Source organism: Tetrao urogallus (genome assembly GCF_951394365.1).
Source record: "Tetrao urogallus genome assembly, chromosome: 8".
Taxonomy (NCBI): Eukaryota; Metazoa; Chordata; class Aves; order Galliformes; family Phasianidae; genus Tetrao; species Tetrao urogallus.
Window position 1 is genome coordinate 15255811 of NC_136821.1, and position 22459 is coordinate 15278269.

Consider the following 22459-nt stretch of genomic DNA (forward strand, 5'->3'; position numbering starts at 1 on the left):
GGTGATGCTTCAGGAAGTTAAAGGCCATATTACAACTCATGCCATTGAGACTGAAATAAAAAATATGCTATGAAGAACTCCTTGAATGAAAAACTGAAACAAGTACAGTCTACTTCACAAGTAAGTAAAGAAATACAGCAAACACAAGCATACATGCTCTACTCTGGCTACTGCATCCCATTACACTGTTTCAATCACATTCTTTATTGGCAGTTCAGAAAAAACTAATCAAGATGTTAAAAGTTACTTTAGAGTTCTGATTGGTTTTTCTTCTTTCGCTTTTTTTTTTTTTTTTTTTTTTTTAAGATTCCATGTTATGTTCCTAAGTGTTATGTATAATATTCAATGGATTTATAGCATGGCATTAAGAAACAGAAAATAGTATTAAAATATTTTGTAGTTCAGAAGAAGTCCTATGACAGATCAGCATCAGCAAAGCACTCAGTTCATTACAGCTGCTTGAAGAAGAGAAATGCAATACTAGGTATAGATTAATGAAGGGAACATCATCAGCCTTTTACTCTACAAAGAAAACTTCTTCAGCAGTCAACCTAAATTCAGTATACAGCTAGCAGGAGTATTTCTTCCAAGTACTTTGGAAGAACATGCTGCCATTATTAAAAACCTTGAAACTAACCTTTAAAGCAACACAGTCCCTTGTGTCATACTCATCTTCCAGATAATCATGTGGCAAGACAAGACTAGTTACCTGCAAGAAGGATAGGATGAAAGAATGATTACTTCAGGACTATTTTTGCTATGGTAGCCTCTTTAAACTTGTGATCCCGTGAGGTTTTGCACCATTAGAATGACATTAAAAGGCAATAATTGCATCAAAGTTTAAAAGTACCTGTTATTGTAGAGGAAAAATACATTAAAAAAACTCGCAGTTTCAGGCAAATAAAATCAACTCCAGTTAAGAAGGTATTTTTGGAGAAGTCTGTTCTATCAAGATAAACAGATAAACTCTTCCCTCTGCTGTTGCACTAAGACATCTTCTTCCCTCCACCAGCTCTTAGATATTTACTACTATATTTCCATTAAAATATTTTAATGTGAATAAGACAGATATCAGGTTAACTTTATTAACGATATGCTTTTAATCGGAAAAAGATATGGCTTTAATTGGAAAACTGCGTGGATAATGGCACATCAGTGCACAATCCTCTGAATTATTCATCTGTTGAAAGATGTGCCATAATTTTACTGAAGTATTTATAAATTTATTTTTCAATCTAGACCAAGAGATCAGGACATGACATGGTTAAAAGTTAACTTACGGGTTTATCGTCACTCCATTGCCAGGTTCCCAAAGAATCTGGACTCCTCTTATTCATTCCAATCCATACCCATCTGTCATTACTGTAAAGAAACAAAATAACATTTTAAGCCAACTATATGTATCAACACATCTAACAGAAAGACTAAGGAATTGCATTACTTAGTATCAAGCAAATACTTAGTATCAAGGGCCAGAAGTTCACCACTGTATATTGTAGCAGGTAAAGCAGAAAATGGGCCTAGAGGGTAGGTCCTCTTGGCGTTTCCATCTAGGAGGATGTGTCGGTTAGTTTTCTCTGTGGTCAAGGCAAGAGAAGTAAATCAGGAAACTTCTTCATTCAGTGAATCACCACTTCAACAGTTGTCATTTGAAATGGAGGTCTCTTTTCCATACTTTTCTCCCAGACTATCGCAGGGGGATATTTGGCTTGCTTCTCCTCATCCACCTCCAGGTCACCTCTCTCAAGAACACTCTTTCTCAAACCACATGAAAAACTATTCACACAAAACAATGGACTTCTTTTCTCTCTTAGGTTTCAGGGACATAAACAAACCAAGCACAGGTACATATTTGAACTTTGCAACTTCATAGAAGGGGCACAGTCAGTTAAACTGCAAGTTCGGTTTTGTGCTGCAGCCTATACTTTTTGAAATACCATTTTTGTTCTAGATACTGCAGCTTAAGACAATTCATTCCAATCTGCTAGCCTGCCCAAGAAAAGCAAGAGCTGGTAACTGCTGAAAGCAGCAGAGAGAAAAACGACAATTTTCTAATGAAATTACAGCCAACATGAAACCTGACTGCAGTGAAGTATCAGAGAGACACACTCATTAATGTGTACTGACAGATAAAAAAGCACCAATGCCAGAGTAGAGGGTTTCTGTAAACACTTACCTGGCCTACTGTTACAAAAACTGATGTACCAAGTATAGAGAAGGATATTTAAAGCAATGCAGAATATTTAAAATACTAGCTTATTAAAAAAGAACTAGAGGTTTTCTTTTCTAGCATTTAAAAATAAAGGGAAGGCATATAATTACTCTTGCCAATAAGTTAGGACACTGAGCCCCCAAGAGGAATAACTTTATGAGGAAAAAGTGCATCGTGACTGAAGGAACCATAGCTCAGAAACAAATCTGGACTCGAAAAGCAAAAGAGATTTCTGGCCAGCAGAGGTCAGAGTTTGGAGAAGGCTTCTAAAAAAACAGTGGTGACAAACTATCAGACTGACTCTAAGATAGAACTTGGCAAGTTTGCGAACATAAGTCTATTATGTAGATAGAGGGATGGACCTAAACCCAGCTTAACAGCATAAGAAATTCCAGGGCAACCAAAGAAACTCTTTGTTAAGATCGTGTCACTGCCTTCTCACACATATCACCTTAAGGATGCTAAACTGTGCCTGAAACAGCTGACAGAGCTGCACCAAAAAAAAAAAAAAAAAAAAAAAAAAAAAAAAAAAAAAAAGCACAACTGGAACAGCCTGCAAGAAGCTGAGGATGTGTTCCCAAGACCTTAATACTGAAGTGTGAAAAAAATAAAAATTTCAAGAGTGGCTTCACAAAAACAGGTCTTAAAGGTTGCCTTTGGGACTCAGACCTATGACAAATAAAAGCAAACCCCAGAGTACATAGGTGAGGCATGTGAAATCCAGGAAATCCAGAAAGGGCAATGGTGCTTTACTTTGTAGGGCTCTTGTTAGGAAGAAAAAGCATCAAACCAACAACAAATCAAATTTTTCAGTTCCCACCCCCTTCTCAAACTCCAGTATTAAATTCTAACATCAGTGTGACAGCCATACTTACCATACTGAACAGTCTTAAGACTTTTAATGTCACCAAAGAGTCCTCAGTGATATCAGCCTAAACACTCCGCATCACTCCAGATAGAAACTGAGCCATCCACCAGCTTTCAAGCAGCTAAGTGGCCTTTGGCAATTTGCCTTTAGAACTTATTTTGCCTGGATTGTTCTTTCCAATTATGAAGCAGACACTGCTTAGCCCTCCCTTCCTAGTCGTCACCTACAGGCCTAGCGCAGCCGATCATCACAGAGGAACATCTGCTAAAACGGAAGTCTGAGACACTCATTTCACAAGTATCTGCAGTAATAACCTGAGGAACTAGAGTGATTTTTCAGTCTTTGAACTCAAAGGGCTTCTATGTTACAAAGTAAATAAATAAGAATAAATAAAAAGTGTATCAGGTCAAGAATTTCTCCAGCCTATCCCCGAGTTCACAGCTATAAGTCTGTTATAACAAGGGTTTCCAGCTGACTGGGCACTTGCAGGTTAACACACATTTTGGAATTCTTTAGAAATGAACGTAATTCAGGAACTGTTCCACTGCTCTAGACAACACAGCTAAGCTTACCTAAAGACATCTGATAATCCCTCAAAATTATACTGTCACCTCATCATGGAAAAGAATGCCATTAAGCATGTAAGACAAGTAAGACAAGGCTCTGCTGCAACTAGGCTCGCAGCAAGGGACCTGCTTGTACTTCCCTTATCTGTTCTCACTGTGAAACATTTCAAACCAATCCAGAAGACTGTTATCAGAATAGATTTATGTCTGCCAGAGCATCCTTTGAGCTACAATCCCAGAATGACCTCTAAAATCTAGGTTATCCTGAGTTTTAACTTAGAAAATAGATGCAAAGTGTGCTTTATATGGACTTCACGCTGGTTAACAATGAAAGACCCTAAATCTCCAGTAATTCCTGCAGAATACCACTGGCTTATCTCTTATACAGAATCAGAACTTCACAAAAGCCAACTTTGTGCAGGAGTCAATAAATATTGTTTAGATCAATGTGACTGTGATGCTAAACAGTGTTTTTGCTACTATCCTATTCTAACTGCTGAAACAAAAGACGACAAGATGAAGAACCTAAGTGAACTACCCCGGTGTACAGCTCTTCACAACTCTGGATAAAAGGTGAAGTGTAACAAACACGCACGTACACGACCTACAAGTGCTTATGCTTCTGACAGCAATATGCATGAAGCCACTTGATCCCTGCTCCTCTCTCTGGCAGGCTGCTGCCACCAACTGAACCTCCATCCAGCTCATTACCCACTCTGGTAGAAGAGCAGAGGAGCAGTGCTAACACAGTTGCAACAACTTCACTTCAATGACACTGCTGTTTTGGCAAGCATGCTGAGAATACAGATCAGTCTTTTCTTGCAAACTCCCACGTTGAAGGGGCTTTCTAGATTCTGTGTAGTTACAGAAGCAGAATTGTGCATACAAAAGGAAACTGGTTTCGTTCCAGTAAGGTGTCCTCACAGTAATAATATTTCTAAATCAACCCAAGCTGTTACTCTCCTTGAGTCCTGCGCTGCTGCCAGCTATAACCTACAAAACGCCCAGAAAAACAATCCTAATAGAATGAAAGTAAGATAACAGGATTTGTTCAGCCTGTATCGTGTCCCTTGAAGTAAAAAGAGGTTATCTCATATTTCTTTCAGACAGGAAGGCTGGCAGGCAAAATTTATTTTCCTCCACAATGGCAATCGCCTGACTTGGCTGAAGCTGTCCTAGTTCTTGTTTGCCTCTAAGGTGGAATCCGAGTAAAGAACAAAATGGACTAGGCAAGCTGCCCTTTTCCTGGTGAACCAAACTGACTCTTGCTAACATTTGAAAACAAACAGTTCTCAATGACTCACTGGAGAACTGTGCAAAGTGGGAAAAAAACGAAACCAAAAAAGCCGAGGTGTGGCTCCTTCCCTCAGCCGAAATAACCACGCTGAGTGAATACCTCAGGTCAGAGTTTGCACTGAGTAAACACAGGACAAACTGCATGCCAGCAAACCCTGCTAGCTGATCACTCCTAACATTACCCTACAATGATTTCTTCCAGGTACCTAAACTGACTGCTCTTGGTGAAATAATCTGCTTGTTTTTTCCTCTCTCCTTTTTCAAATGAGCTTATTTTTAGACAAGCTAATCTTGCTCGTGATCTCTAAAATACTTCATTTAATCACCATCTCTGTGCAATTTAAAAGCGTAAATAATGTCATGAGGTGCTTGTAAGTTGTCTAAATAAAAACTTAAAATATTTTACACAATGTCAAATTTGTTACATTTCTGTTCAAAAAGCTCTGCAGTGTTTCAGAAGAGGTTAATCCAGACAGAAATACTGTGTCGGGGATTGCACTTGACAGGTGTAAATCTGACTGCAAGCCAGTTTACTCTGGGCTCAAAATATTGCCCCATATTTATATACTGAATTCAGTGTATTACCTCTGAGAATATCAGAATTCTGGTAGAATAATACTGAAATACCAGGACCTTTTTTCTTTCAGGCTGTTGTGTTTTCTGATACATGGAAACTCTATCAGTATCATGAGTCAGGTGATTTTCTGGAATGACAGAAGTCTCCACCATTAAGCCTCTAACAAAAAAAAGCCATTAACTGTAATCCTCCGGAGATGGTCTGCAAGCTGCAAAGTACCTCCAAATGTTTGTACTCAGTATGAAAATAAGTTAATTCCTTAATCATATCCCATAGCAGATTAGGTACAACATTACAACAAAATTTGTAAATGGTTTAAGATGCATTGCTAAAAATAATCTGTGCATCAACTTTTATTCCAGGGACCTCGGCCACTTCAGTAAAGGAGTCACGGTGGCTTTAAGCAAGCTAAGCCATCTATTTATAGAGCATATGAGTTTGGTTTTGTCTTTTAGCATAAACAATGAGTAATTTTCATGACTTACGTGCTTCTAAAAAAAGTACACTGGTTTTTAAGAAAGCATCTCTTCAGTCATCAAGTTTTAAAATTTAATCACAGCATTGTATGTTGGCAGCTTCTAAAATAATTACGATTTTGTTTGTTGATGAAATCAATTTAGATCACATAACTGGCAGCACGCAAGTTTAAGCTGGCAAAAGTTCTGAAAAACCAGGCTGCCAATCAAAAAAACATATTACACAATGATCTGACATCACACCAATGCCTAATAAAGCTTTGCAGTAACAGTTCCTTTGATTAAATAAAAAGCCTAAGATTCATAAATTATGTAGCATTTAATTTGTTGATAGCAGAAAACTCAGCACACCCATCTCATGCTCATGCAGTGTTAGTGCAGTTATGCCAAACGGGATTTGTGCCAACCAGATTGCTGGACACCACATTATTCACGTTTTCAAAAGATAGCACTCAACTTAGTCAGGAAGCATTTCATGAATAAAGATGAGACCTATCTGAAAGGCTCAAATAACTCATCTCTGAAGAACGTATCAATTAAGAACAGAAGCAACTCATTCAGCACAGAGAAGGAAATGCTTAAAACAACACAGAGTTAGAAGAAGATGCTCCAAGTACATCTCCCTTCTTCTGCGTTCCCTTGAGCACTGTGAAACATCTGCCCAAGCTGTACTCCCTTGACATTTTCCAGGAAGGCAGCAACATGACCAGCAGTTCAAATGCCACATCTAGCTGTTTTTACTGTGGGAAACACAGTCCATGTACACCATCTCACACTTGCCATTTGGGGTCAGTGGCAGCATTTACAATTTACTGCCGTGTGTGACTGAAATCAAAATTGTATCCCATGGCTGCTTTGTTACCTGATAATTTTTCTCAGGATGGAATGAAGCGCCTTGATTTCTTCCGTATGAGTGAAGCTGGGAAGATGGCCTCCAAGTGCTTCACAGAACCTTTCCGCCTCCTCCCAAGTTCTGGTTCGCAGCACTCTTTCACTGTGGAAGAACTTCACAACAAGCAAACATCAGAGTAGAACAGTGACAGCACTTTTCCAGTGATAGTATTTTCAAACCTCTGCTGTACTACTCAAACACGGACACCCCAAGTTGGAATCAATAATCAGTATCTCCAAAGGGAGAGAGCTTGATTTTAAATCTGACTTCTTAATTATTTTCTCAGTTTGTTTGACAACAGTCAGACTTTGAAGTTTAGCTGACAAAATTTGTTTCAAATGCAGCCTATTCCATATGGCAGAACTTCTCTGTTTTTCTTTACCAGAAAGATTTTAAAAAACAACATGCAATTCATTCCAAAATAGCAAGCCAAACTGTGTGTTTTAAGTGATGGCGTTCTTCAAAACACAGGGTGAACAACAAAGCCCAGTTTTTAGTGACACAGGACCATTTGGGTGCCGCAGATGCAGACAGTTCTTTGCCTCCTTTTTTGCTACCTATATGTATCAGAATTTTACATTTGGCTCATACACCTCAGCCACTTGATCCCCTTGACTTCAGTCCAGGCCAGTTCCTGTCAGCAGGATCTCTCTGCACAGACATGTTGCACTTGGTCAACAAGAGATTTGGGGAAACTGCCAGGGCCAGCTGTCACACCCAATTGGCCAAGCAGGGACAGCTATGCTGCACAACATGAGAGCCATCCATTCAGGATCCGTGCTCACAGCTCTGCTATTTAAGCTATGTTTCCCACACCTTGCTACGTGAGCTGTGTACAGAACACAGTTCATTGCAGACAAAATGGTTGCAAGACAATAATGAAAAAATAACATCCAACAGGAATAACACTTTACCTTGTAGCAGGCAAGGCCAGATCCGTTATGCCACCCAGGGGGACAGGGATCAGATGGCTTTGGGAGCACTTCTGGTTCCTTGGGCAGCCCGATGTATTTTTTGCAAACAGGGAATGCTTTTGTGGTTTTACAGTCCTTAGTTTCCCACTTTCCAAGAGACCTCCCACTGGACATGACCACACATCCTCCCGAGAACTCTAAGATTTAAGCCACCAGAGAAACTTTTAAAACTATTGTCTAGTTTTCAAAAAAAAAAACCCAAGGATTTCTGAATGACTATTTTTGTTTCATCCCAGGAATCCCACAACACAGTGCTCCGATGCTTGCTGAAAATAAAACTATGGTATTTTTTTACTTATTTTGAACTGTTTCATTTACCTGGTTGCAAGGAGTTCCAGTTAGTATATGTCACAGCTTCACTTTTTTCCCCATCCACTGCAGCCCAGGAATACATTCCAGATTGGCTAATGTCTTGCAAACCAGTCCAGAAGTATTTTTCTTCAACTTTGGTGTGTTTTCTAATCAGACTATTTATAAATTCTTGCTCAAACCTGAAAATTCACATATTAATCTGAGTCAGTATTTAAAAGACACCTGAAACTACTGAGTTGATCTGAAAACCAGGCACTGTATTACTTTAGTTAGTTGAAATAGTTGCTCAGACCATCCTTTATTCAACACACAGCAGGCTCTGTGAATTCACACAGTTCTAAGAAGGCTTCACACTGTAGGTTTGCCATTGTCACATCTTGGAGAACAGTTTGTCAGTTCTCTGCGGTAGCGCTTTATTTTTTTGTTTGTAACTACTTCCTAGCAGACAGAGGTTTCATGACTGTACCTCCAGGATCCTACTATAAAACACACACATAAATGACAGAGATTTGCTTTACCTGTTTGTAACTGTAAGGTTGCACAGTGCTCCAAAAGAAACTTCCATTTCCAAAATCTTGTAGCAGTAGTTTCCATGCATCTCCCAACCCTGGTTACAGAACAAAGCACATGTTTACACATAACAGCTTCATTTAGGCATGATCTGCAGGAGAACAGAAATCACTAACACTGGTTGGTGCCTACAAGCTGGCACACCATATATAAAAAGAAACACAGTGCATCACACACAGGGTCCAGTATTATCAACTCTCAGATTTATAGTCCTAAGAAATAATGTAACTACAGAAATAGAATACAGCACTGTTCTAACTCGACTCTGCAGTGCCTTCTGACTGCTACGTGTATTTAGAGAGAGGAACACAAGGGAGACAGCCTCGTCCTGTTCAAAACAATAGGAGTTTTGATGCTGCTCCACCAACGCCAGGATTCAAACAGAGCAAAGATACAAGGGTGTTATTAGCATTCCTTTATTTAAAAAAATCTTTTCTGCTGAAAACATTTGAATTTACAAAAATTACGTCTTATTCAAACATTTTCCCCATAACTACACTGAAATTCCAAGGAATATTAAAGTGCTCTTTGCTACCCTACCAATGCACCACCATCAGACCAGCACAGAAAGCTGTAACTGGCAGCCTCTGAAAAGACAGAGTATGAATGCCTCCAGGATGTACAGAAAGATAAGGGGAAAACATATTTTCTGTTTCAGGCAATACGCCCTACAAAACAAAAGAACTCTGAGGTTGCTCTTAATGCCATCTCAAGATTGTTCAAAACGGAGAAGACTTCAGGACTTATTTACACTGTAATATGTTACGCTTAAGAAAATAAAGAACCAACCTTACTGCAGCCAAAGAACTAAGATGAGTCAAGTAAAACGTAGATAAAAGACCAAGATTACATTTCTGCTTTCTCTGCATACCCTTATGCTGAAAATTGCTTATCCTAAATTTTAGAAAGTTTATTTAGAGCAGAAGCTACAAAACAAAGGACATAGCGATAAAACACCTAGATTTTTTTTTCCCAACAAATAAAATACACTTCCTGCACCCAACCTCAATAATTTTGCCCCTAAACAGATTGGCAATGACCCTTTTTCAGTCAAGACGTACAACAGGTTTTATTTTACAAACATTACAAAAACACTAAGAAGAGAAAATATGTAATTTCCTGCAAGCTTTTGAAGTGAAGGTAAAATATGTACAGACTCCCCATTACCTCATCCAGCGAGCAATTTTTGTCTGATTTTGTTTCATTTAAAATCTCTCCTTTTTTCTTACATACATATTTCAAGTTTTCTTCACAGGATTTGACTCTCCACTGCCCCAACTGTTCAAAGGAAAGGAAAAAGAGCATTTAAAATTCTCCAATTTTTCCACAGTGAAGGGGCAGAGTTTTCAGACATGGGAAAGCCAGAATGCCTTGGTTACTTGCAGTACCAAGAACAGTGTGAGTGAGAGGCCCTGGATTGTACTTGTAGGTGCAAGTTTTGAAGAGAAGAGAGAAAGCTGAATTGTGTACATAGGAGAATACTGGATCACATCTGAAAAGGGAACAGGTCAGGGTGGTGTCAAATATAAACATTCTTACTTATCTCCCTTGTACTTCACATACATCAGTGTCAACTTATGGTGGGGATGAAGGGGAGGTAAGGGGAAGATTAAAAAAAAAAAAAAAAAGTCATCACATTCTTACCTTGCCTGAATAAGACACACAGTTAGGAGTGGCATTAAAAGGAACATTTGGTTCATTCTGATCCCAGTATGTAAAAACCACATCTGTGTGATCTGACCATTTGAACAAGGTTGGTACGTCTTCATTCCTGAGACCCATCCACACTTCTTCTTTAGCATCTGTCATTTAAAACGGGGACAACATGGGGGTTTCAGAATAGCATTCAAACTGATTTGAAAGGACTGATAAAAACCTCATTTCACTAAATTCATATTCTACTTAAAATACTGATGCATTTATGCTTTTATTACAATAAGAAATGGAATTTGAGACAAACCCAAATTATTTTTTAATTTTTAAGCTGTATTCATGAACGTGAGAGTACCTTTTACAGAAAAGGCAACAAACAAACAAAAAAAACCAATGAACATGCAAGAAAAGAAGCTCAACCAAAATCTATTTTAGAACGCAGACAAAAACATAAGACCACAAAGTACAGATCATGTTTATCAGTTCAGTGACCCAGCTGTCAAAAATCCAGTCCCACTATCTGTGATTCTGTCTGAATGGGAAAAGTGAACAGGTGTTAGAAATTATAAATTAGAAATTATAAATGAGACAAAAAGAAGTAGGCTAGTCCACTGGCACAGGTAGCCAGAGAGGTGGTGGATGCTCCAGCCATGGAGACTTTGAAGGTGAGGCTGGTTCAGGCCCTGGGCAACCTGATGTAGCTGTAAGTGTTCCTGTTCACTGCAAGGGAGTTGGGATAGATGGTCTTTAAAGATCCCTTACAACTCTAAGGATTCCTTGATTAATTCAGTAAATACATTAATAAAATAGAACTAAAACAAGAACAAATAGACAGGGACTGGGCTGAGCAGTGACACTCAGCACCAGTCTGGGTACAAGCACAGCATTAACACTTTCATTTAGAGCTAGAGATTCTCACAATCATACTCTGGATCACAGAAAGCAGTTTGTAATTTAGGGTGCACAGCACTTGGCACTTGACTTTCCCAGCTCACCATTATGAAGCTTTGTAACAATGAGTTCCACATCTGCCAATGAGTGTATGCTGACGAGGTTACTTTTATTCGTTTTGCACAACTGATCTGCTGTACTCCAAGATGCCTGGTTGTGTATCAGCATGTAGCAAAAACCACTGTGGGGAAGCCAACCCACATCACAGCGAGTATCCAAGTGTCTCCAAAACTCTAAAAGCGAAGCGAAACTGAATTAGAGGCTTTTATTTAACACTGATCAGAGTACTGTGTTGGTATTTTCTTTATGTTTAAAATTTAGCAGTACCTTGAAAGCAGACACAAGGCAGTTATCGGAATACATTCCCAGATAAACAACACATCTTCTCCCAGCTAACATTTTAAGAAAGGCTCACAATTTAGTCAAGCAAATAAGCTTGACTGAACAGCATTATGGGGATTAGTAGCATGCTGGGGCCATAAGGTGGGCAAAAGGAGAAAGTAGTTAGTGGGAGTAAAAGTAAAAAGATAACTCATACTTTGCTTGCTGTAAGCAAAAGGTTTAGAAGTAACTGTAAGCAAGATTTCAAAAGCAATTAAAAACAAAAAAAGTTACTACTGCTGCAGGACAGCAGCTTCAACAAAAAGTTGTTTTGTTCTGGCAGGGATTTGCACTTTTCTAGGGCATATATATATGCACAGCTGTACCATGCAAAAGATCAATTCTGAGTAACTCACATAGAAACAGCTGCTTAGTTTCAAGTATTTTCTTCTGCAAATTAAGCTATTTGAGAATTCAAACTGTTTTTATGCAGGCTGAAAAAGTTATATGCTAAAAGCTCTTCTGTTCCAAAACAAAATCGTGGGTGTGTATGTGCAGGGGAGAGAACTCTTCCGTTTTTCCCATTGTGTTACTATGTGCTCTTACAAGATAAAAGTAACAGATCCAAGAAAGATTACACACTGGGCAAGTCAGCAGCTCTTGCACTCTTGATTTCCACAGCTGGGCTTGGTTTCAAAATATAGCAAGGCCATTTAATGACTTCTACTTGAATTAAACAGCTTGATCCAAGCCCCAGGTAAGTCCCATTTTATGTTCATAAACACCAACAGTGAGAGAAATGGGTTTAAAGCAGCAACTGAAAGGTTTGTCCATTCCAGACTTTCAGCTGCATGGGAGAGAAGGCACAAGCCACGGATGTCTGAAAAAAAACATGGTGCAAAGGGTGGGACTGTGCTGGGAAATGCTCTGTGTATGAGTGAGAAAGCCGTGAAGAATGAAAGCTGTTTGTGGTGTCATCTTGACACTGAAGACAGAGTCTGATTCTGGTCTGCTAAAAGACCCAAAGCTGCTGCGAAGAGTTTTGGCAGAGATGCTTCAGAAGGTTTGGGGAGGAAGAAAACAATTGCGTAAGTGAGCACTGCCCTCACATTAGCATACAAAAACAAACACAAAAGCTGTCCTACCTGTGAGGTTTGAAACCTCCTTGAATGACTTCTTGCAAACATATGGAAGTGGGTTCCCACAGTGGTAACTCTGCCACTGACCAGAGGCAGCATTCATTGCCACACAGCTAGTCCCATCCAGAGGGGACAAATCCTGCATATCTATAGACAGAAAGAAAGAAAAACAGAAGAACACAAGTTATCAAACAGCTAAGCAGTGACTGCATCTTTTTTTCTTCTGCTTTTCAGTACAGTAATATGCTTTGCATATTGAAGCATCCTATTTGAAGAACATTTTTTGCTTTGAATGAAGGCACCTCTTCTCCACAGGTCCAGATAATTTTTTTTTTTTTTTTTTTTTTTTTGTAAGAAAGTTACAGAATCGAGGTATTGGGCTTCTATGCCAGTATTCAACCATACAACCAGGAAGAATGTTCTATTTACAATACAACAAACCCTTGGCCGAGAACTTTCCCAGACTAGAAATATCTCAAGGGAGAATTCTTTCTGCAGCCCTCAGTTTCCTTTGGCAGCCCCTTTCCAGACCAACTCCAAACATAGCTCTGCAGTTTCTCAATATAACCCTTACCTTAACAGACAAGGCCCCAGATTAAACATTCTGCAGTCCTCAGCTTCCCTTCAAGATCCCTTCCAACAGGGCCTTTGACTTTCTATGAAGCATAATGCAAATCTGACCTGGTCCCCATTTCCCTGCATTGATTTTGTTCAGTCTCATGCGGGAAAGACCTTAATTCTTCACGGGAGGGTACAGAGACCAGGCCAAGGTCTCAATTTTTGTGTTCCTAACTGTTACACCTCAAGGAGTCTCACGTATCAATATCCACATCATACTCACGAGAATATTACTAGGACATGCTGAAAATTCCCACCAAGTCTCTCATCGATTCTCCCAAGGAACTTGGGAGTAATTAGAAAAGGTTCTCAAAAATTTTACACTTCTTTCATCTTCACCTTACAACAAATTTAAGCAATCTTTAAGTCTAAAAACACATTAGACTTCTGAGTGACATGGGTTCTTACACAAACACCAATAATGTTATTTCTTGAGGGAAGCCAATGTCATTCTGCCAATGAGAGGAGAAATTTTAGTAGCAAAGGAGTCTATAGCTGCCCTAACTGAAACAGATCTCAAAGATACTACATAAGTTTTATCTTTTTAGAGGCTTATCCTAATTTTTCATAAATATAGCAGGAGTGCAGAAAGATTTGTGCTCTCCAGGAGGAAAGAATGTTCTGAACTTTTAAGAGAAATGGAGCAATGACAGTTTTGTTTAAGTCCACTGAAGAAGATAAGAGTGAAAAATAGAAAAGAGAAGAGAAAAATAAAATGCTGGTTTCCGTTCTAAATATTTTCAGTACCACCAGAAACATCATTACCTTGATGCCAGTTGACAAAATTCAAAGGTTTGTGATCTGACCACTGCCAGCCTCTAGAAACATCCAGCTGATTTAAGCCAATCCAGAAGATCTCAGCGATGTCATCCTTAGCTGCATATATATTTTTATACGGTTATTAATTTTTTTTAAAGAAAACAATTTGAATAAAATATTCATCTTTTATTGTTCTCCTTTAAAATAAAAACATCATCTGAAAGTGCCTCTAGGTATTTGACATGTGATTTTATATCACAAGCACACTGATAGCCCCTCCAGGCCAACCCTGAACATCAGCGAAGATGTCTCCTAAAATCATTCCAGCGCGCTACTAACACACCAGTGCAATGGATGTGCACACACCCCAGTAACTGCCACTCTGGCTCATATCTGAGATTTTGGGTATGTTACTCAGTATATGAAGAACAGCTGACCAATGAAACCGCACAGATAAACTAAAAGCAAACAACACTTGCAAAGTGAGTTGCTAATCTCACTTTAGTACACAGATTATACAGCACGGCATTCAATGGTGAATAAGTTGTAACCAAGAATTTTAAAGGCAGAAATTAAAATGCTGTCTTCACTGATGTTATTTATCAATATTACCTGATAAAAATATGCAAATAATTACATCTACCTTGTATGTACTTTAATTCCGACGCATCTTGGATGCTCAGTAAGTCTCCACCTTGCCTCTGACATGAAATATAAGCTTCCTTCCAAGAAAGAGCAGACTGGGTATTGAACTGGTAGCAATGTTGAGAGCCTGCATTGTGTTCCCAGATATCACGACAACCATCCTCTGTGCAAAGGAAGCAGAATGTACTTCTAACTACAAGTATACTGAAACACCATAAATATTTCAAACCAAAAAAACACTCTATGGATTTTTACACTGAAATCACATATATTGCAGAGTAAATGTGTGCTGATTGCTCTGTCAATGCTGCGATAGAAAATTGACCTGTTTTTATCCAGCTTACTAGTGATGTTGTTGCACTGAGGCAGAACTGTACGTACATGAAGTCACAGAATGTTTTTAGGATGGCTATTTAAAAACCCTGCATACCTGGCTGTAAGCAGATTCCCCATTTTCCATCACGAGTATAATCTTCAGACGTGGCGCACCATTTCCCACCCGTGTGTGTCCCATCCCGAATGCAGTCATGATGCCAGGTCGTGTTGTACAGAAAGGGGAACTCACAGGGCTTCCCATAGGAGTTCCCATCTTTGGTATAAACCTCTAGAAGGTAAAAAGGTAGAAAATAAGATACGAAAGATACCAAGTAGAATTAATTGCCTGTACTGACACAGTTAATTCAAAAGCATGCAAATCACACTTGTGGCTTTAAAACACAGTAACTTGTCATTACAGATAATATACAGCAATGCCAGAACTGAAAGAAACAAGAAAAAATATTTTTCTGTACTTTTTTCTTCTGTGTGCTGCGTAACGTATCAGAAACGTGCTTCCCTCTTTCTGCTAAGTTAGAGACAAATACATTCAAACCTTGTTGAAATCCAGGTTGTTTGCACAAAGCACTAAGGAATAAGGCTCACAGAATTTATGAGTAGGAGGAAAAATAACTCAAACTGGAGCCCCGACCCAAAGCCCTGCATGAGCTCACCATGGTACGGATACTGGCATATATCACCAGAGGAGTTGTTGCTTCTCCATTGGTCGGACGCGTTTATGCTGGCTGTTACATAGGCACTCTTGACGGTCACCTTGTACTGAGACGCACCAACCACAGAGCCATCAGCACACCGCCACCACAGCCGAAGGTCTGAGTTGCAATCCACCATTCTCAGGCGGGATGGTAATTTGGTGAATATATCGAGTCCCAAGCACTGCTTGGCGCCCAGGTGGAAAAGGCGATTCTGGGACACCCATTTCCACAGACCTTCACTCGTCTCTCTGCAGTCATCTATCACAATCCGTGCGTTTTTAACTTGTATGCACTTGTTGAGCGTGTCGTGCCTAATGGTAAACGCATCGCTGCCTGTGTAAGAACAAGTGAATGGCCACGGATGGTTATGACTCAGTATCGCTTTCAGAGGAGGTTCTTTGAAAAAAACTGAATCACATTCTGAGGTGTGCTACTAGAAAATACAACAGCTGTCTTTACGTTGCACTGTTTCTCATATAAGCTGCAGCTTCCCAGTAAGCAGATTTTCCTGTCCTTAGTGAGCATTCTTTACCTCAGGAAAAAAAATAAACAAATCTCTTCAGAAATCTATAGAAAATGAAGGAGACAAAGTAAGGCTGTTTTCCAAGCCTGATTCTGTCAATGAAAATGACTCTAATTTTAACACGTACAGATTGGATCAATCCCTGTTTCGACAGAGCTCAGAGCACATCTAACAACAACGTGCACTTAGCGAGCAACGCTAGCAACTGTTACAGACAGGCTGGTCTCCGAGCATTCCCCAGCCGCCACAGGACGGCCCCGTAGCACAGAGCCGGCAGCCGGAGCTGTGCCGTCCCGAGCCCGCACGGCTGTTACTCGGGCGTTTAAGGGAGGAATCTGCTGAGTAGCGCTTCGTCCCTCATAGTCATTCACCGACAATCGCATTCCTGCTGCGTTTTTTTTTTTTTAAATATGACTTAATAATAGGCTTGGCTGAATGGCAAGGAAAATACTCAGCGCTGTTATTCAGTGAATTTTACCACTACTTCCCAGTACACCGGGAATTTTCCACCGTAGCAGTGCCAAGCAGCCTGCGGAACCGGGCCGGCCGAGCGCACAGCGGAGTCCCGAGGCGCCTGGGCCGAAGGCTCACGCTTTTTTAACCCACCCTCCCCATTAACTCCCGGCTTCAGCCAACCAGCACTGAGGGCCCTTTCTACCCTGTGCTTCCCCAACACGCTCCCTCCCTTTCGCTTTTCATTCTCTGCTCCACTTCTACCGTGCCCCGCGCCTCCCCTCGGATTTTCCTTCTCCCCGCTTTTCTTTCACTTCTTCCCATCAAACTTTCATTCTTACATCTAGAAGAAAACCACTTCGCTTTAAAATTTCCCCACAGAAGCTTCTGTTCCCTCATCAGACCTCCCTGCACAGCAGCTCGCTGCGCGCAGCGCTCCGACGCGGACCGTCCCGGGGCGCGGTGCCCCCGCGCAGCGCCAGCGCTGCCCACCAACCGCCTGCCGCGGGTCAACGCTCCTAGCCGCTTTCGGGAGGTCTGGGTATCTCTTCCTCCCGCCTGTGCGTGCAAAACTCAGAGCTAAAAACGCGCTGACACTCTGCCACGACGTTCCTGGACAGAGCAGGGCAGCGATCCGCCTTCTCTCGGTGCATCGCTCCGCTACCAGCCGCCCGAACTCTTGCTCGACGCCCTCCGACCCGCTCTGAGCCCGGAACCCCGCGGGACGAGCCCGGCAGCGGCCGCTGTCACCGTCCCGCCCGGCACCGGGAAAATGGCACCGCGGCGCCTCCTCGCCCAGTGGGCCCCAGCCTTACCCGCGTCGTCCCGGCGGGCAGCGCAGCAGGCGAGCAGCCAGGCGAAGCAGCAAGCGACTACGCAGCGTCCCACTGGCCGCCCCATGGTCCCGCGGAGGGACGCGCACAGCGGGCTTGGAAGTGGCGGAGCGTCGCCCCGCCGCCGGCCGCCCTGCGATTGGTCCGCCCCGCCGCGCGTCACCTGTTGTCAGGAGAACTGCCTCCCCGAGTTTGGGGCGGTGCGGGGCGCGGCCGTGCGGGCTGGCGCTGCGGGAACTGGGCAGAGGGCAAGGGAAGTGGCTTGGGGAGACGAGAGAAAAAATAAGGAGAGGGGGAAATGGAAGGGAATGAGTTAAAAAAAAAAAAAAAAAAAAAAAAAAAAAAAAAAAAAAAAGGAAAAGTAGAGTGAGAAAAAAAGCCTTGCAAAATTGAGGAAAATAAATAACAAAAAAATGAAAAGCTGACTTAATTACTCCAACAGAATCCAAGAAAAGTGATGAAAAAGTAACTAAAATCTAAAATCGAAAGGAAATTAAGTGAAAATTCCAAGAGGACAAAGAGTGAAAAATTGACAAAACTGGGCTCATTAATATGGCAATTAGAGTTAAAAGTTTTTAAAAAGCGATAGAAGAAAAGGAGCACCAGTAATAGCAGACGTCGAAGTAAAAGAACGGAAAGTGGGTTACATCACAGTTTGCATATGCCACCCTTTAGTCCTTGCAGCAGCATGGCCGTGGGCTGCGTTGTGCTGTAAGGGCTGCAGGGCCCTTCTGACAGCACTTGCCATGCCCACAGTGTCCCCACAGCACGTGCCAACACCCAGCGTGCCCACAAGCCATCCCCATAGGATGCACCAACAGGCTGTGCCCACAAGCCATGCCAATACTCCATCCCCACAGGCCATGCCCACAGGTCCCATTTGCTTCAGTGCTTTCTAAGACTTGGCATTTTCAAGTCACTGGAAGCTAAAATTGCAGTGAGCTGATCCAGTTGTGCCAGGGAAGGGGGAGGAAATGGGGTTGGGAGCAGCTGAAATAGCTGCTGCTGAGAAAATGATGATGCTGAGCACAGGAAGTTGCAGAAACCAAAAATAAAAGCACAAAGAGAAGGGTGAGCAGTTGGCACGAAGGAGGGGAAGAGAAAGAAGGAGAGCCGACAGAAAGTATGTGAAATAAAATTGTGCCTGGTTGTAGCCTGAGATTCAGTGATTCATTGCTGACCTGGAAAGGCTGCAACCCCAGCTGTGCAAGAAAGCACTTGCAAAGTTGCAAGGAAAAAACATTTTGGCTATGAAACATCCATTTTGATTAGACTTAGAGGAGAAGTTGTTCAGGGAGAGAAACATTAGGTCTTCATTGAGCTGGGAAGGGCAGCACGCAGCCTGCTTTATGTGTTTCAGATGTGCCCATCATGCAGGAATCCGGCCACTCAGGGAAGGCAGTGAGGGTGTTGCCTGACCAGGAACTGAGCCAAAAGAGGTGAACAAAACCAGGCATCTGTAAGCAAGCAAGTGCTCCGTGCTGCTGGGAGCTGCAGAGCCAGACCTGGCTGCAAGGGCAGGAGCTATTCTAAAAATTTGTTTCAGGCAGAAAGAGGTTCCACAGCTGCAGCAAAACTGAGGCTCTGCTATGCAAAAGTGTCTTCTGGAAGAGCAGAGTGCTTGTGTCTCTACGCAGAGAGTAGGAGGCAGAAATTCCCCACTGATATAAAAGCAAGCAATTGAAACTGAAACGTATTGGTGAGGTGGTGTGCCACTTCTTAGATAAAACATCACAACAAGAAACACTGGGTGTGAACACTGCATCCCCATGAACCCTCCCGCCTGCTTGCTATTTTTGATGTAATAATTGACTAACCCAGTTTTAGAATGGAGAGGAGTTTAGCTTCAGAACTAACAGCATGCACTGCGTACTTACTGAACACAAAGCAAAATGCATATTTCCCTTCTTCCACAGCCAAGCAGCAGACAGGTGAGGATTTACAGACTCAGATCTGTACACCTGCTTTACTGAACAAGCACAATTAAGGCGGCTCTGCTTTGATGACAGAAGTTCAAAAACAGAAAGTTACTGAAAACCATATACTGTATATACAGTAGTTTTACTACATTTTCTATCAAGGACATTAAAAAGAAACATATTTTTTTGTTTGTTTCTTTTTTATCCATCTACTACGATAAAAAAAATTACAGGACAATGCTCTGTGGAAATGACCAGCTAAAAGCTAAGTAAATTGTGGTTGTTAACCCGTTGGTGGGCTTGCACTCTGTGCGATTCGTCTAATCAAATGCTGTGCAATCTGATGCCATGCTGTTCCCTGTCCCCCCCCCCCACTACTGACAGTGCCTGGCTCCTGCACATCTTTTCCTAAGGAAGCCAGCTTTCAAAGGCAGTATTTCAAACAGCCTTCTCTCTGCTGAACTCGCTTGCCCTCCCACCTAAATAACGTGTCTCTCGCCTATAGAAGATACGTCTTTCCTGTGTTAATTACACCAGATTTTGCAAAGGAAAATGAGAAAGTAATTCCTCAAGGTAGATGATTGTACCTGGGATGGTTACTCTGCAAATGAAAACAAAACCAACAAAGCCAACAAGGCCAGCCAACAAACCACTATAGGAGGAGGAAATAGCACAGGAAATAATATCTGTGTTTGTGTCATATGATAACCTCTAAAAATCTTCTACAGTGATCTGTACAAAGCTTATCAAAATTAATGCAGTGTCGAAGAGTATTTCTAAAAGGATTCATGCTGGCATTATGGATGAGGCTTCTGCATTTGATATGAACTGCTATTTGAATGTTACTCACAGCATAACAAGTGAACAGTTTCTGAATAGCAAACCGCAAATGTTTCCCGTCCCCATCCATAACTACAGCTCATTGCAGAGCAGCATACACAGCAGAGCAGATTTCAAGCATTCCTAGAGAGTAACAAATAGAGAACTTCAGGTACAGGGAGACTCTACAACAGTTGACACCAATGCACAGCAGCCTTTCCTCCTGCTTCCAAGCAGACGACCTTGCCTTTACAATCAAAAAGCCTTTGGAGGTGCCAACATCATGACTAAGAGCCTTTTATTTCTAGCAGTCTTTCTTGTTCATCAACAGATATCTTCTTTGCTTTCATGCCCATATGTTTATAGCACCCATATGTTTTTAACAATAGTGTTTCCTGCAGAAAGCGTCAACACCTGTCTATCCATAAATCTCCACCTCAATCTCACTTCTGCTCACCACACTTAATAGGTACTTTGCCTGAGCAGACTTCCTCCCTGTTTTACAATCAACACTTTATAATCTGGTTTTTCTGGCTGGGTTGAGAGCATCCATGTGGCAGTGAGCACAAAGGGAATGCTGGAAAAGGATTTGCTACCTCCAGCATCTCCCAAGAATGGGAAGTGGCATTAGAGATGGTAATTTCTTGCCCTCTCTGGTCCCCTCAGAAGTGACTCTGAAACTGGGACATCTAAACAGGGAACAAGGGTTGTTTATTACTTTTTCCACCTTGCAACATCAGTGCTTGCAATATCCAGGCCTTCACAGGAAACACAACAAAGCAAAAGAGATGAGGGCTTGAGAGATTTGCTGGAGGAGAAAATATTTTGTTCCTACCTAGATTCTGCTTATAAGTTTGGTATTAAAACATGTCTCTGGTTTTAGTGGAGAGCCTGTTAGCCCTTTAAAATACCAGCCCTGGGCATGTGTAAAGGTACTTTAATGAAACAGAAACTCGGAGAACTTCAACTAATACTGTAAGTATGCCCAAAAGCCAAATGATTCTTTTTTGACACATAAAAAACATTTGGCTTGGTGAATTCCATATGTGGCCATGGAAAAACAAACAGTAAAACTGAAAGTGGATGTATGAAGCATCCAGCAACTGATCTGGGTGCAGAGAGATCATAGAAAATGCTTAAGCAATACTCTGGTTATTTTTTTGTTGTGTTAAGTCCACCTGGATGGTCTTTTCTTTGTGGACACTTAGGCTATTTGCTGGCTTTTGCAGGCTTAATTATTTTAAAATGTTAATTTTAAAATATTAATGAATATTTAGCTTTTATCAAAATGGGAACAGAAAGTAAAACAGCATTTCTTTACTGTTTCTTTAGATTTCTTATTGCAGCAGCCTACCCTTCTAACAAGTTATGAAAGGGTCATTTTTACAATCAGGGTATGATGAAACCATACAATCTGAATTTTTATATATTCTTTACCTTTCTTTAACAAGCTGCACGAACCTCTAACATGTGTTCCAAGATTGTGAGTTCTTAGTTGGGCTTGAAGGGTCTGTTATTGTTAGGAATCCTTACTCTCTTCAAGTTTCAGCATTTAAAGAAAAACATGCTTCATGTTAATACAGCATTTTAGAGTGTTCTTTCTCCCAATACACAGAAACACAGTAGGTAATTTCCAGAATTCATAAAAAGGAATTACAAACCTTCATTGTAATACGAGCCTTCTTTTTACTCAAAAGTGACTGCCAAATTCTGTCCTACTGCATATTCAAACTCAGATTAGACAAGGCCTCCTGAAATACTAGAAACAGGATTGAGAAACAGGACAAAGAAGGGCATGTGGACACAGCCACTCTCCTGCGACTTCTCTCTTTGTGGTGGGGAACGTCTTCTGCCTGCCTTGGTTTGGCTCTGATTCCTGCTGGGATTTTTATGTGCACTTGAAACAACAAAATAATAAAAGCAGTGCTTTAACATTTGGAGGACTGCTAAAGATCCTAAAGTGAGTGTCAAATGATACATTTTTGCAGCACTTTAAGTAAAGGTTTCTGACACTGCAAAGTAGATTTTTAATGGAAACTGTGCCTCAGTATT

The 22459-nt window shown here is 41.1% G+C and overlaps 1 protein-coding gene across 1 annotated transcript in view; it reads right to left on the reverse strand.

The window, feature by feature from the left end:
* The window catches only part of LY75 (lymphocyte antigen 75), a gene marked incomplete at both ends in the record, with an annotated part of 39748 nt that extends 22012 nt beyond the window's left edge, over positions 1-17736 (reverse strand). The window contains 15 exons of the mRNA XM_079539271.1: positions 638-709; positions 1281-1362; positions 6858-7000; positions 7802-7998; positions 8180-8352; positions 8692-8780; positions 9911-10021; positions 10388-10545; positions 11392-11580; positions 12814-12954; positions 14191-14301; positions 14828-14992; positions 15260-15433; positions 15819-16193; positions 17652-17736. Of these exons, the coding sequence (XP_079395397.1) occupies positions 638-709; positions 1281-1362; positions 6858-7000; positions 7802-7998; positions 8180-8352; positions 8692-8780; positions 9911-10021; positions 10388-10545; positions 11392-11580; positions 12814-12954; positions 14191-14301; positions 14828-14992; positions 15260-15433; positions 15819-16193; positions 17652-17736 (2265 nt within the window). The remainder of the gene's footprint in view (positions 1-637; positions 710-1280; positions 1363-6857; positions 7001-7801; positions 7999-8179; positions 8353-8691; positions 8781-9910; positions 10022-10387; positions 10546-11391; positions 11581-12813; positions 12955-14190; positions 14302-14827; positions 14993-15259; positions 15434-15818; positions 16194-17651) is intronic.
* Positions 17737-22459: the final 4723 nt, after the last annotated feature.